Source organism: Peromyscus maniculatus, chromosome 20 (genome assembly GCF_049852395.1).
Source record: "Peromyscus maniculatus bairdii isolate BWxNUB_F1_BW_parent chromosome 20, HU_Pman_BW_mat_3.1, whole genome shotgun sequence".
Lineage (NCBI taxonomy): Eukaryota > Metazoa > Chordata > Mammalia > Rodentia > Cricetidae > Peromyscus > Peromyscus maniculatus.
Window position 1 is genome coordinate 24,568,371 of NC_134871.1, and position 15,800 is coordinate 24,584,170.

General features: G+C 43.8%; 1 protein-coding gene across 4 annotated transcripts in view; it reads left to right on the forward strand.

Moving 5' to 3' along the window:
• Positions 1 to 15,800, forward strand: part of Ubr5 (ubiquitin protein ligase E3 component n-recognin 5) — a 114,585-nt gene that overhangs the window by 27,635 nt on the left and 71,150 nt on the right. For all 4 annotated transcript variants that reach the window (XM_076555868.1, XM_076555866.1, XM_076555865.1 and 1 more), the window contains exons 2-5: positions 11,165 to 11,209; positions 11,645 to 11,726; positions 12,168 to 12,244; positions 12,996 to 13,118. In XM_076555868.1, coding sequence (XP_076411983.1) covers positions 11,165 to 11,209; positions 11,645 to 11,726; positions 12,168 to 12,244; positions 12,996 to 13,118 — 327 coding nt within the window. The remainder of the gene's footprint in view (positions 1 to 11,164; positions 11,210 to 11,644; positions 11,727 to 12,167; positions 12,245 to 12,995; positions 13,119 to 15,800) is intronic.

The following is a 15,800-nucleotide window of genomic DNA, read 5'->3' on the forward strand; positions in this document are numbered from 1 at the left end:
CGGACGGACGGCCGGACGGCCGGACGGCCGGCTCTGGGGGTAGAGTTGTTCTGCTAGGCTGAGGGAGTGCGCTGGAAAAAATAGTTGGAGTGTAATTTAAAGATAAGGATGTTTGGATTATAACTGCTACCCAAGAGATAGGATTAGAAATATTATGTGAGGGCGAAAACCAACCAACCAACCAACCAACCAACCATCCATCCATTCATCCATCCAACCATCCAACCATCCAACCAACCAGACAAACAAAAACCCCACTCTTCATTAGAAGAGAGCTCAAGCCTAAGGACCAGGAAGAGGTGCAGCTGGCTTTCTGTCTTGGAACCTTATTCTGGCTATTCCTTGGATCCTCAGATTCCTACCAGACTTGAGGGCCTATGAGCTTGGCAACTAGTTCAAGCCAGAGTGTGGAAGATTTGAAGTTGCAACATAGTACACAATCCAAGGATGAAAAACATGAGTTTACAATATCGATAATAGCTACTGTTAATTGACCGTTTAAGTGGTTGGCTCCCTCTAAGATATGTAACAAAATTACCTCTAACCCTTCTGTAGGCAGCTCTTCCAGACAGATGGTCACATTTCCACTTAACAGATGAGAAGCTGTCTAAGATCTGTGAGGTTAAAGCAAGCCAAATGAGCAGGGGGTGGGGGATGGGAGTGGGGCGGGCTGGTAGTGTGCAGCAGAGCACTCTGCTGTCCCTAAGAGTGGATAGCAGCTCAGGACACGAAGTGAACACTTCAGAGACCAAGCTGCTACTTCCCCCTGTAGTTCTCAGCTCTTCAGCTCTGACAGTGGTCACGTGTGCAGTCTTCTAGGCATCTTAATGCCACTCAACAACCAGATTTCAATACGGTACTTGATTTCTGTTTATATCAATGTGGTTTTATATATTTTTGAAGTAGTCAGTTACAAGACTTTGTAAGAAGAGTTCAGACTGGACCTGGAAGGATTTGAGGACATTATCTGCAGTTGGCGGAGGTGTTCGGTGAGTGAGGTTGTAGGTATTGGGACAGTTGGCGGGGTCGTTCCTGTGAGTCAGGTTCTAGGTATTGGGACAGTTGGCAGGGTGTTCCTGTGAGTGATTGTAGGTATCGGGACTGGCTGGGTGCTGCACTCTTGGACTAGAAGTCCCTTGTCCTGTTGACGTGCTTGTTCCTGCGTAGGTATAGTTTACTGTTTAAAAAGGAAGCCAAGCCGAGAGTGGTAGCACACACCTTTACTGTCAGCACTCCAGGCGAGGCACATAGATCTTCGCGAGTTCGAGGCCAGTCTGGTCTACGTAGCGAGTTCCAGGACAGCCAGGGCTGTTAACATAGAGAAACTTGACCCTGTCAGGAGGGACAATAAAGAAGTGAGATGAGCCAAGACTTAGAAAGCTATCAAAAATGAATGTGTAAAAAGGCCATATCTTTGACCTGTTCTGCCAAATTTCCTCTTGCCCGCCTGGCATGAGTCTTCTTTCCCTTTTCCTGTCTTGAATGGAGTTTAAAGGAAAATGACTCAGTTTGTGTGTTTGGAGTTCACTCTCCCAGGGATGTCTGTCTTTCAGATGCATAGTTGTTTGGGTTTGTGTCTCCTCGTCTTATATTATCTGTAATATTAAATCTGTAACACTAAATAGGAATTTCTAATCATAGCATTAGATTCCAGGAAGAAATGATTTGTGCTATTAAGAAATTAGTTCTCTATTGTAGTTTGTAGAAGGTTTTTTTTTTTATAATCCACATTTTGTCATTGTCATTCTGTAGGAATCTTTGAAGTTTCAATTGGAAACCATTTTAGAGGACGTAGATGACAAAGACATTTAAAATCCTACATCATGTGTATTTACAGTGGTGTTTTCGAAACTTTTTTTTCCTCTTGAATGCATTGAGGAATGTCTTCTGTCATTTGCTCTGTAAAGTGAAAGTCTTTGGTAGGTTCCTAAGTGTTAGAGCAAGTTTAAGTCCTCCTTGTGAGTAGTGATTCAAAAGGCGGACTGCAAGTTTCTCTCTGACAGCCATCATTTGTGCGCCCTGGGGTCATTGAAGAGTGATGTCAGCTGTTTGCAACTGAGCATGGTTCTCTTTGGGTAGGCACAGAGTTAAAAGGGTTAGAATGATGTCAAGCCAGATTTAAAGAGAGAAAATGTGGACAGGCCTGAGTCCGAGCAAAGAGGGATCAAAAGACTGAGATGAGTTGACTCATCGAGGAGGAAATGGCCCCAACCGAGGGGCAGGAGTGGTCCTTCTGTGTCAGCTATCTGCAGCCGGACGGAGGCCGCAAAGGGCAGCTCTGCTCACTGCTCTAGTGTGAGCTCAGTTGCTAGATCCCCACCCCCACCCCGACCCCCTTTCTTTTTGATACTGGATGACTTGGAGTTTGGTAATGTAGACCTAGCTGGCCTTGACTCTGAGATCTGCTTGTCTCTGTCCTCCAGGTGCTGGGATCAAAGGGGTGTGTCACCATGCCTGGCCTTTGAAAAACATTTTAAAAGTACATAGCCAGGAGGTTTTGGTTGATTTCTGTGATTGTTCATGAGGATGGGCAATTATTTTGTATTTGTATGTTTGTTTTATTTGTTTTCCATTATTTTGTTTGACTTAATTTAATAAACTCTACGTGAACATATGTGTGTGTAGAGTGTTGGGTATGTTTGCACATGTATGGTGTGTGACTATGGAGTAGAGGCCAATATCATGCCTCCACATTCTGTTTTTGTATGGGTCCCGGGGGTCTGAACGAGCAATTCATGTTTGTGTGGCAAACACTTTGTTCTGACATACTTTAACACACTTTAACCGTGTGTGTTAAACTATAGTCACAGCAGTGTAATGTATAGAGCCTGGAGAGTTCACTCTAATGCTGAGACCTGTCTTAATTGATTTCATATTGGAGGTATGATTCAAATGCAGCTTGGGTAAAATAACGGTTCTTTCATGGAAAATCAAAGCATAGCCCAAGCTGTGTCAACGTTCATTCACTGTCTTGCATTTGGAGGGAGACAAGCATTTTACTTTAGAGGGCCCTTGGTAAGGTAGCTGGACGTCTCAGTGTAGAGCGGCCTCCTTACCATTTAGAGTGACAGATGAGTGAACCGTAGGCTGTGGGGACGGAGGGAAGAGTTCTTGTACCGGTGACGACTTTATAGAAACTGTTTTATTTGAAGGAATAGCTGACAGATTGGTTATGCAGCTTGGATTCTAATGGATCCCCCCCCCTTTTTTTTTTAAATGAAATGACTTGTTTTAAGAAAAACACCTGGATGATATTTGTTTGAGTTTTCAGACTAGAATTTGACCTTTTCCAAAAACTGAGAAACTTGCTATCCTCAGCTCTCATTGTAGTAACAAGAGCAGCAATGACTGACACTCTGCAGAAGTATTATCCATGTGACCAGCACTGTGGTTATCGATGAATCAGGCGTGGATTCATGGATCACTTCCAGACTGAACATTACGCTGAACTGTTCAGAAACTATCACTTAGTTCCCTGAGAAGGATATTAAAATGCTCCTGCCAGCAGGGTCAGGCCTCCTGCTTGGAACCCAGGTTCCCAGGAGTCTGTTGGAAAGGAAGTAAGGCTGCACACGTCTACAGCTGCTTGGGAGACCATGCTTGGAGTTGAAAGCCAGCCTTGTCCGGTAGCGAAGCCTCTCATAAACAAACACTCTCTTTCTAACACCCTCTCTACTGTGGTCCAGCCTTCTTAAAGTCTGTCCTTAGTGCCACTCTCATCTCAGCGGTGAGGATGTTTTACCTCCGAGCCATACCTGCAGTCACATCCTGTAGTCACTAATATGCTGCACTGTACAGGCAGATCTGAGAATACCACTGATTTAAACATAGTAACAAAGCCAAAACAGTCCCCTAATCAAGTATTCTTGGGAGAGTAGTTATTTTGGATAGGAATGAAATTTTTGTCAATCTGTAATAAGCTAGAAGTATTATTTTGGGGTTTTTAATTTTAACTTGAAATAGACACGAGGCTACCATCAACAAATCTTTTTGGAGTCCTCAGTAAATGACTAACAAGACTCTAAAGTGATCTTATTCAAAATGTGGGAGCCAGGAAGGTACATTATGGGGGCAGGGAAGAAAAGCTGTTGAGGAAAGCCTTTGAGACTGGAGATAGGGGTTACTTGTAGAGGGATCCCTTGTGGAGGACAGACAGACAGACAAGCTTGCAGCACACCTCCCTCCCCCACCCTTGGCATAACCCTTCTAGGCTTTTCTCAGCTGTCCACAGCTTCAAAGGTAGAATACATAGACCCAGGAAGGAAGGCTAAGGGCAGCGGTGGGGCCCAAAGAGCAGATTCTGGCCAAGGGGCTTCCCTGAGCTTGGCGGGAGAAGACCAGAGAAGAGGTGCTATAGTGTGCATGTTCCCCGTTACAGTGTTGGTAAAGACTTACGGAAGTGGAGAACTGACTGTTCATGGAGGTGCAGGACAACGCAATTAGTGAAAAGCCCATGTCCATGCTTCGAGGTGGTTTTAGCGCTTGTCTGCCATCTGGCTAGTAACACACAGTACCTGTTCCAGAATGAATGTAAGTCACTTTCACCCTTTCTTAGTTTTTATTTGGGTTCTGACATTTAGAGCCGAAAGCCTTTGGAGAAGGACCAGAATGGCTCCAAAGGATCTGGTTTTCAACCAATTCGCCAGGCTGTGGAGGTGCACGCCTTTAATCCCGGCAGGCAGAGCCAGGCGGATTTCTGTGAGTTTGAGGCCAGCCTGGTCTACAGAGCGAGATCCAGGACAGCCAGGGCTACACAGAGAAACCTTGTCTTGAAAAATCAAAAAATTTTGAGATTTTGATATTTATTTATTTAGAGAAGCTCAAGGTCATCAGCCGGGGCTACCTGAGAATCTGTCTCAAACACCAGTCACCCCTCCCCCAGTTAACATGAGCAGATAATGAAATAATCAAAAAACAAAGCTGGACATTTAGATGCACAGTTGTTGGTTGCCTGAAGGTGAGTTTATTGATATTAAGGCCAAGAATCTTGGGTCTGAGATGGATTATGGGGTAACTTAATCTTCACTGATGGAACTGTATGCTGAGAAATGGAAAGACTGCTTTAGTCCTTCTGTGCAGACCTTCAGACAGGAGCCTATAGATAGCTGGGTGCTGACAGTGAGATGTGATATGGGAGAGAAGCTGGGGATGCCACCAGGAGCAGTTGCCAGTCAGTGGATTTGAACTGGGCAGAAGTAAGTCGGAATGGCACCAAGGGAAGTGTGCTGAAGGCAGATCATGCACTCCACATCCCATGAGCAAACGCTCTTCCCATACAATTTCAGGCAGCTGGGGAGCAGCGCTTGGAGCAGGCGGGTTTGAAGAATCGCCGTCTTCCCTGAGAGCCAGAGCTTTGGGGAGTTATTTCCTTGCACTTCAGCAAGAAAGACCTATGGAGTTTGTTAATTGCACTTGGACTTGTGTCTGAATGTTCAGAGGTCTGATATGTGGCAGTAGGTAGGCAGAGTTTAAGAACTGAAGACCCTCACTATGTGTGGTGCCGACCTAGGGTCTGTGCAAAGTTAAATTATCTTTGAAACTAGTGTGTGTGTGTGTGTGTGTGTGTGTGTGTGTGTGTGTGTGATGAGCTCTGGGGCTTTTAGTAGTAATAAATGTTTGTTAGCTCTTAGCAGGTTTTATTAATAAAGTATGTCAGTTTAGTACTTAAAAACTCTGCTTTTTGGATCTGTAAAATTACTTATAAATGTAAAAGAACAGAACAGGTTATTGACCTGGACTGTAGGATGAATCTTGGGTCTTGGAACAGCAGAACAGGAGGGTTTCATAGGCTTGTGCCAACCTGTCCAGTTGTATGTTATTGCCACTCACAGGCTTACCTGTAAGTCTGCTGCTAAGTGAGGTAAGTGAAATTTGATGAGCTCTTTCTTGGCTTTTTAAACAAGAAATGTTACTGTTGTGTTATTGCTATGAGAAGAAATCTGGCTTGTGACTAAGCATTGGAAGCTGGTGCACCAAGATCCTCTTTACTGGAAGAGTGTGTCGTGCTTACTTAGTAAAGGCACTCGCTGACGTTAGTGTAAGTGGGTGTGCTCAGTGGACATGCCGATTCTGGGTTCTTTGCTCAGCCCTGCAGAGAAGCAGATGCTCCTTAAATAGAGCTTATTCTTTGTGCTTGAGGGTTCCCTTGTCAGTATGTTCTGGATCTAACATTTTGTAGAGGGCCAGTATACTTAGAATTGTCCTGAGATTTGAAAGAACAATCTATTTTATGTATGTTCTCGGATTGAGTTTATTAATTAAGTTGATATTTGGTGAAGCATTCTATGTGATTATATAAAATCTATTTGTATATGAAACTTTTCAGTTGGGTAGGATTTTAATGTATTTATTAGATGCTATTTCATTCATCAAAAATATTATGTGTGTGCACACATGTCATGGCATTCTTGTAGAGGTCAGAGGATTAACTTGAAGGAGTTTCTCCTTTTAGCATGTGGATTTTGGGGTCCAGTTTGGGTCACCAAACTTGGCAGCAAGTTCCTTTACCTGCTGTGTCAACTCATGACCCCAGTAAATGCTACTTTGTCATCAACATCAAGTATGTCGATACACGGATATATTTGCTTTTTTATGCATTTGTAAGAATTTGGAGCCTGAAAAGCCCCAGAGGTGACTAATAGTCCTTCCTCAGAACCTGCATAGGTGAGCTGGGAGAAGCCCTCAGACTTCTTCTCAGTATGCAGTGGATGTTATTTCCACAAATGGATAGACATGTCAGGTGAGCCTAGGACATTAATTATGCTCCCCTCCCTTATTTTGCTTTGAGTCAGGGTCTTGTCATATACCTAGCCTGGTTTCCTTGAGTGTTGATATCATAGTCCTGCTTCACCCCGCTTTAACTATGGGTTAAAGAAACATTAAGTATTTCCTTTGTTGTGAGATAATCTTGTGGGCTGGAGAGATGGCTCAGTGGTTAAGAGCACTGGCTGCTCTTCCATAGGTCATGAGTTCAGTTCCCAGCAACCACATGGTGGATCATAACCATCTGTAATGAGATCTGGTGCTCTCTTCTGGTGTTCAAGCATACACACAGAAGACTGTGTACATAATAAGTGTGTGTGTGTGTGTGTGTGTGTGTGTGTGTGTGTGTGTGAGAGAGAGAGAGAGAGAGAGAGAGAGAGAGAGAGAGAGAGAGAGAGAAAAATTATAATTTAAAAAAAAAAAAGATAATCTTGTATTTGCACCTCTGGCTGCCCTGGAACTTACTATGCAGATGACCCTGGCCTCAAGCTGATTTTGACCCCCCTGTTTCTGCCTGCTGGGTGCTGGAATTGCAAGCATGCACAACCACACCCGGCTGTGGAGCGCTGTGCTTTGGTGTACAGGTTACATGTGTGGATAGGAGGCCAGGGACAACACTAAAGTTGGTATTCTTCAGTTTATGTCGGTTTCAGGGCTTGAACCCATGGCCCCAGGCTTTTGTAGCTAGTGCCTTTCCCCTCTGAGCTGTCTCACTGGCCATTTTTGTTTGTATTTTGAGATAAGGTCTCACAGTCTCTGGCTGTCCTGGAATTCATGTTAGTCCGGTGAGTTTGCAAAGATCTACTTGTCTCTGTCTCCAGAATGCTGGGGTTAATGGTGTGCACCACCATGCCATAGCTTCACTGGCCTTCCTTAAATGTGAGTTTTAAGATTAAAAAATTGAACTGATACCAGGAACCATTTTCTTTACCTCTTTGGTAGTCTTGAGTTTATGAGTTATGGGATTATTTTGTAGTATTTTGACATCCACAGAGCTTAGTTGAGTTCCATGAGTATCTACCTTGAAGTCACTGGAGCAGCTCATTTTCAGGCTTCTTGGACCCAGCCTATTCGGTGTTTGTAAGCTTCTTGTATCTTCATAGGTATTTCTTTCTTTAGGTTAGGGAAGTTTTCTTCTATGATCTTGTTGAATATATTTTCTGTGCCTTTGAGTTGATATTCTTCTCCTTCTTCTATCCCTATTATTCTTAGGTTTGGTCTTTTCATGGTGTCCCAAATTTCTTAGACGTTTTGTGTTATGACTTTTTTGTCTTTAGTGTTTTCTTTGATGAATCTATTTTCTCTAGGAGTTCTTGGTCAAATTGGTGCTGTTAGGCTCTATTTCTTTGGGAGCAACTTAGTCCAATCAATTGGTGCAGGGTGTGTTTATGGCTCCAGTGGTTGTTAGGTTCGTACGGGGGTTTTTTTTGTTTGTTGTTGTTTTTTGTTTGTTTGTTTGTTTTTTGGTGCGGGAGTAGGGAAAGGTCCCTGGGACTCAGATGGGTAGGGCCTAGGGGCTAGAGACCTGATCTGCCGGTCCAGAGATGGGGGCTTACCTGTTCCCAGTTGGTGTAGGGTGGGCTTATGATTTTGGTGATCTGGCTCGGTGGCTGGGCGGTGCCTTCTTTTGTGTTCTCAGGTCACGTTTTGCTCATTCATCAACTCCTCAGCTGATCTTGTTTCCTCAGACTGCAGACTGTAGGCTTCTGAATCCTCTCCCGAATGGATCTCAGCTGAGCAGGTTGTTCAGTAGGGCAATCTCACCAACACCTCCAAATTGTTCATTTTCAGGTTTCTTTAGTGTTCAATTTTGAAAGAAGTTTTGGTCCCTCCTCTAATTTGTATATTTTGTGCTAATAAAAAAAAGACGAGTTAGTAGTCTGGGGACAAGTTTTGTGTCTGTAGTGAATGTGGACCTCTGCTCCAGGTCTTCTGAAGGCTGCTGTCGTCACTCTGGAGCACAGTCCCCAGTCCAGTGTGCCTTCATTCTCCAGTTAGCCCCCTCATAGCTTCTGGGTCCACTGTGCAGTACTCTTGGATTTCATCATGTTTTGAAACAGAAATGTGCCCTCTAATTGAACAAACTGGAGTTTAGGGGAAAAGCTGGATCTCCCAGCACCAAGGGAACATGTTGTTAATGAAAGAAAGTACATACACCACCAGGCTGGTAAAATGAGATGCCTTTTTAAGGGTATGGTGGTGCAAATTGCCCCCACAGTTTTGGTAGTGAAAATGGTCTTCTTTTCTTCCTCTTCCTCCTTCCTCCTTCCTCCTTCTTCTTTCTTCCTCCTCCTCCTCCTTCTTTTCTTCTTTCTTTTTTTGGTTTTTCGAGACAGGGTTTCTCTGTGTAGCTTTTGCGCCTTTCCTGGAACTTAATCTGTAGACCAGGCTGGCCTCGAACTCACAGAGATCCGCCTGCCTCTACCTCCTGAGTGCTGGGATTAAAGGCATGTGCCACCACCGCCGGCTGAGAATGGGTTTTGTTTTGTTTTTTGTTTTGGAAAAATGAAAGCACCAGTGAAAAGTTTTAACCACCAGGTAATCTTTGGTTGGTATTAGTTATTGCGCATGCTTGACAAGGACGTGTCCTTGAGCCACTCTCTAGTTGCAGGATAAGTTAAAAGACTCCTGGTTCTAATTTAGTCTCGCACTGCAAGACTTAGAACATTTACCCCTGGGTGCAATGACTTCTGTAAGCTTTTATTTTAATTTAAAAAAATTTAAAGGTGTTTATTTTATATGTTTGAGTATTTTGCCTCTGTTTATGTGTGTCTGTAGATCACATACATGGCATGGAGGTCAGAAGAAGGCACGGGAGGCCCTGAACTAGTTACATGTGGCTGTGAGCCACCAGGCAGGGCCTCTGAAAGAGCAGCCACTGCTCTTAACCCCTGGGCCATCTCTCCAGCCTCTTCTGGAAGCTCTGGATGCTTTTAAATCCTAAGCAGTTTGTTCAAGTGGTTAAAATTTGATCTCATTCATGCCTTGTCAGTTATTAGACATCAACAGTTCCGCAGATGGCCCGTTGATTCACACCCACTTGTTTTCCATCGTGTTTTCAAAAGTTCTCAGTGTATTTGTATAAAAATTATTTCTAAAAACGTTTGAAAAGATCAGACAGTTGTTCAGGTAACACTCAAAGACATGAATTCTTGAACATCTCTGGTTATATTGTAGATTATAAAATGACTTCCGTAGGCTGATAACATTTTGTATGAATTTCGGACTATGTCCTTGAGGGGAACAGAAAAATTACAGTGGACAGTACAAGTTCTTATCTCTGTTACATTGCCCCGTGAGTTTGCCTTTAGTGCTTGCGCATCCGTATTATACCAGAGGTTGGCCTCGGCTGCTGTCGTCTGCTGTGTGTATGTGTGTTTGGAGTTGACAGTTTCTGTGTAGTCCTGGCCGTCCTGGAACTCACCTGTAGACCAGTCAGGCCTCAGGTTCACAGATCCTCCTGCCTCTCTCTCTGCTTCCCAAGCGCTGGGATTAAAGGAGTGTATCACTGCCCCCACCATACCACGGTTTTTGAGACTTGGTCTTTTATTGAAGACGGGCTCCTGGTTTCTCGTACATTTGGTTGCCAGCGAGCCCCTGAGCTTCGTCTGTCTCTGCAACACCCCTACTCCCACCCCCAGTCCTGGGATTCAAGGTGTGCACTGCCAAGCCTGGCTTTTATGTCGGGTCTGGGCGTCCAGACTCAGGTCCTGATGCTTTGCGGCAATCGCTTTACCCACCGAGCCACTTACTCAGCCCCAAGATTTTCTTCTAAGCATGCACAGCAATACTGCCTTAGAAATGGAGGTGCCCTTCCTTTATAGACACAGGCTCCATTCAGTTTCATGTCATAGCGGCAGAAACCGAGACTGTGCCTTATGGTTATCAGGCTTTGGGAAGACTCTGTTATGCCAATTCTACAGAAGTTCATGCTTCCCAGTTATTTTCACTGCATGATATTCATGTACTGTCAAAACTTTGGCCTAGACAACAGTTGTCCCCCCACCCCAACAAGGTCTCACTGTGTAGCTCTGGCTGTCCCCAAACTTATGTAAACCAAGCTGTCCTCAAACTCAGAGATCTGCCTGCCTCCACCTAAAGCTGTGCTCCACTACACCTGGTTTAAACTGCAGTTTTAAAAATGAGTTTTCCATTTAGGCATTTGCTCGGTAACCAGCTTTGCTGCTGGTGTTTGCTATAAAAACCCTAGAAGCCTTTTCCCTGTGTGGAAATAGGGTTAATGTGGTTAATACTGGAGTTGCTGCTGGGCTAGAAAGGGAAAGGGATTGTGATGGCTGCTTGTTGCTATTGGGTTCAGCCAGGACTGGGGCAGGCCCCTCAGCCGGCTGGTTTATGCAGGGCCAGGACCGGGCTTGTTAACACCTGGCTTTTGTGTTTCCAGGTTACGGGAAGTTTCAGAGAAGCTGAACAAGTACAATTTGAACAGGTAAGAAGTTGAAGCTCTTTGAAGTCTAGCCATTTCTTTCTCATGGTTAGATGGGCTAAGCGGCTGCCCTACCATGGCCCTGGAGCCTTTTATTAGGAAAAGGGTTTATTTTATACCTTAGAATAATGTGATTGATGTGATTTGATTAGATTAAGAATCTTTGAGATGTAGCCCTGGCTGTCTGTTGAGCAGGCTAGCCTCAAACTCACAGCACAGCGATCACAGGGTTAAAGGCAAATGCCACCACGTCTTTTACTGTCAGAGTTGGGGTCATTTAAATTCTAGTTTCCAGTAATGCTTATTTTAAACAGTTTGACATGCCATGCAACTTCAGTGGTTATAGTGGATATCATATTTACTAAATTCAGTTTAGGAATTCTTTTTGTTTAATTAAAAGAACAATTTTACTTAACGTACTTTTTTCTTTGTCTCTAGTCACCCACCTTTGAATGTACTGGAGCAGGCTACTATAAAACAGTGTGTGGTGGGGCCGAATCACGCTGCCTTTCTTCTTGAGGTAAATCATTCACCATAAGGTAGAGAAAGGAAACAGTGAAGTCCTCCTCTGTGTCAGTTCTTCCCTTTTAGTCATGGAAAACAGTAGCTTCTTGGAGGATTCACTTTATTGCCCAGTTCTCTTTCTGTGAAGTTCACTGGCCCAGAGAATCTGGGCAGATGATTGACTAAGACTGGAACTTAGTTCATAAGAGAATGAATGGGGAGACGTGTATGCAGTGACTGTATGGTGCTCACTCTGAATTCGGTCAGGCGCTCCTGTTCTTTGTGCTCTGCCATGTTCCTCTACCCAGGCATGTGCTGCTGCGGGAGGGAATTCCTTGTCTTCTGGGTTGACAGTAATAGGCAGAATCTGATTACTGAATAAATTAAATTTATTTATGTCCTCTTTAAACTTTAGTGTCCTCTCTTTCAGAATTTTGCATGTTTTCTTTGTTTTTAGGATGGCAGAATTTGTAGGATTGGTTTTTCAGTACAACCAGACAGACTGGAATTGGGTAAACCTGATAATAATGATGGGTAAGACGTTTTTGGCTTGTGTGTTTGTGTTTATGGTGTTGAGGGTCAAACCTAGAGCCTAGTATAGTAGACAGGTGCTTTACCACAGAGCTACATCCTTCTCTTGTATTTAGTATTTAATATGGTATGCATTTAGCACTTAGAAGGTGTTTCAGAAAACCAATGTTTTGATCTTGGTTATCCTCAAGTGATAACCAAGAAAAAGGTACAGCAGAAAAAATGATCGATGAGTTAGGGGGTCTTCTTGCACTTATGAGGCTGGTCTTGAACTCTTGTACTCAAGATGTTCTGTTGCTCTGGCCTCCCAAGTAGCAGATAGTACAGGTGTGTGCTGATGTGCCTGCTGACTGGACTGACTTTCCGTGCGTGTTACAAACGGGGAACTCAATTTGAAAGTAGTCAAGTTTGGTTTTTTTCCTTCAAATTTGGCCTTTAAAAATTATAGTGTATCAAAGGATGCTTCATAAGATACGACTTCTATGTGATTGTTTCTAAGAAAAACATGCTTAATATTAAAATGTAAAGAAAATTTACTATTTCCTGTTGATTTCTATTTGAAAATTGAGAACAGTTTCTAATAGGAAGGACTGTGTTGGGCGGCTGCCAGCTGGTGCACATTTTAATAGGGAGGAGCCAGAGAGTCAGGCAGGTGGATACTCTCCACAGGAGGTTGCAGTGGGCAGGTCTGGAGGTGTCTTCCCCCAGCAGCCCGGGCTGTTTTATGACTGGTTCTCTCTTGATTTTTTCCTAGGTCAAAACTGAGCAGCAGCAGCTCGGGGGCAGGGAGGACGTCCAGACCTGGCAGGACAAGTGACTCTCCGTGGTTTCTCTCAGGCTCGGAGACTCTGGGCAGGCTGGCAGGCAACACTCTGGGGTAAGTCGGGTCTGATTGCAGGCATTGCTGTTTAGTGCCGACCTCTGTGAGTGCCATGTACTGTGACTGTCACGTCAGTATTATCTAGCCCAACAGTTAGACATGCCAGACGTCTCCTGTGTCACTTAATGGTATTGTGTCATTTGAAAATTTAAAACAGTTTTGTATTTGGCTGTCTATATTGTGAATTATTTTGTGGGGGAGGGGAATCTTAACATTACTTCTTTTTGGTATCCAAATTTGGTGTTGTTTTTTATTTAAACTCCTATACCATTTTATGTGAAGTTTATATACTGTGAAATTAAAGAAGCTATTTGCAAATTAGCAAATATAGGCAAGGGTTTTTAATCATTTAATACTTTGGTTCTTTTTTGGAATTTGAGGCAGGGTCTCTACATAGTCCTGGCTATCCTGGAACTCACTGTGTAGATCAGTCTGGCCTTGAACCCACAGAGATCCAGCTGCCTCTGCCTCCTAAGAGCTGGGATTAACAATGTACCAGCTGTACTTTGGTCTTTTGTTTTTTTGAGACAGAGGGGCTTTTTTTGGGGGGTGGTGGTGGTTTGTGTGTGTGTGCGCGCACATAGTGGTGGTTGTCCTGGATCTCGCTCTGTAGACCATACTACCTTGCAACTCACAGAGATCCGCCTGTCTGCCTTCTGAGTGTTGGTAGATGAAAGATGTGCAAGATGTGCACCAACATCGCCCGGTTTTAAAAGAAGCACCCCTCCCTTCATCCCTCCCTTCATCCCTCCCTTCATCCCTCCCTTCATCCCTCCCTCCCTCCCTCCCTCCCTCCCTCCCTCCCTCCCTCCCTCCCTCCCTCCCTCCCTCCCTCTGTCTCTCTTTCTTTTTTGGGTTTTTTTGAGACAGGGTTTCTCTGTGTAGCCCTACCTGTCGTGGAACTCACTCTATATCTCTGGCCTTGAATTCAGAGACACACCTGCCTGCCTCCTAAGTACTGGGATTAAGGCATATGCTACTACTGCCCAGTTTATACTTTGATTTTGAATGGCCAAAATTTCTGAAAATACCTGGTTAATGATTAGATGATGCCAGTTTACTCAAATTATATGATATTCAATGCTTGATTAAAAATGATTATGTAGTTGGAATGGCTTTCAAAATTTTATATACAGTGTGACATAGGTAAAGTAAGATTTAAAAATTGAGATTTCAAAATACTTAATATATTTTTGTGCTGAACTAAATTATCTGAAGATTGGAGGAAGGTCATTTGTCATGGTTAGGTACATTCTTGAGATTGTTTTGTGTGTCCTTTTTAGCTCAGGTACAGAAAATACATCCCGGATCTTTTAATAAAGCATCCTTATTCTTTGCAAAGATGAGGATCAAACCCATGCCTTGTCTATTCCAAGCAAGTGCTTTATTTCTGACTTACACATCACATCTCTGTGCACACAGTGCATGCTGAAGAACTGAAAAGAACATAAGAGCAAAATGATTTCTTTTGATAAACCTGGAAGAATACATTTCCTTAGGAAATTAACTGTTATCTGTAGTACCTGTCAAATAATACTTTGCTTGAAGATAAACATTTCTTTGTTGAGTTGGGGTTCTGCAGGCCAAGTCCAGTGGCATGGCTGAGTTCTACTTCCCACTGGTTAATAGTGAAGATGATGTCCCACTACAAAACACTCTTCCCCTTTGGAGGTGAACAGTCTCCATCTCACCGTTGTGTTGGAAGATCTTGGGATAACCACATTGCTGCTTCTCCTGGCAGCGGGGTCGTTGAGAGGTGGTTGTTGGTTTTCACCGCTTGTCTCAGGCTTTAGCATTCCTTTGAAAGCTTTTCCCTTTGGTGTTTCGTGTTCAGCAGTTTTGTGGACTACAGATCGCCAGCTGCTGTTTTCTCCCATTAATAATTACTTAATGTGTATACTGGGAAATGTTTCAAAAATCTCCTATTGTTTTTATTAGTTCATTTTAGACCAGGTTGGAAATAAGAGTCATTTATTTGGAAGGAGAGGAGAGGAGAGTTTGTGTTTAGTCGTAAGGCTTGGGAGCTGTGGCTGTCGAAATTGTTGTCTTGTCATTTCACATGTAGGCGGGCTAGCTTTTTCTCATCGGCTCGAGTGCCACAGTCCTTGAGGATTTTGTTTGAACTAATAATTTATTACAGGTTTTGGATTGTAAAAGATAAACAGGTATTTGGAAATTGGAGGTTGAAGCTGGCCAGGTAGGAAGGGTGGAAGGTAGCAGGACTCTGACAAACTGGATGTTTGAGGATGTTGAGGATCACGTGTGGTGTGTGAGCATGTTCATGCTGGTGCTTGCACCTGTGCGCATGCCCAGACAAGAGACCATCAGGTGCCTGCCTCTGTCATTTCCTGCCTTACTCCTTTGAGGCAGGGTCTCTTTCCAGAACATGGAGCCCATACTTTTCGTCTAGGTTGGCAGCCAGGGAGTCAAGTGATTGTCCTGTCTCTTCTACTTATCCCTGGGTTACAGCTGCACACGGGAGGACCATAGTCAACTTGTTAGGGAGTCTGGGATCTGAACTTGGGTCCCCACGCTTGCCCAGCAAATGCTCTGAGTGCTGAGTCACTACTTTAGTGCTCTCTGTCCAGCGTGCCCTGAGGAGTCCAGGGTACTCACCTTCCTTTCCTGTTTCTGTAACTTACGTGGGAAATTCCTCAGACTCTTCCTTTAAACAAACAC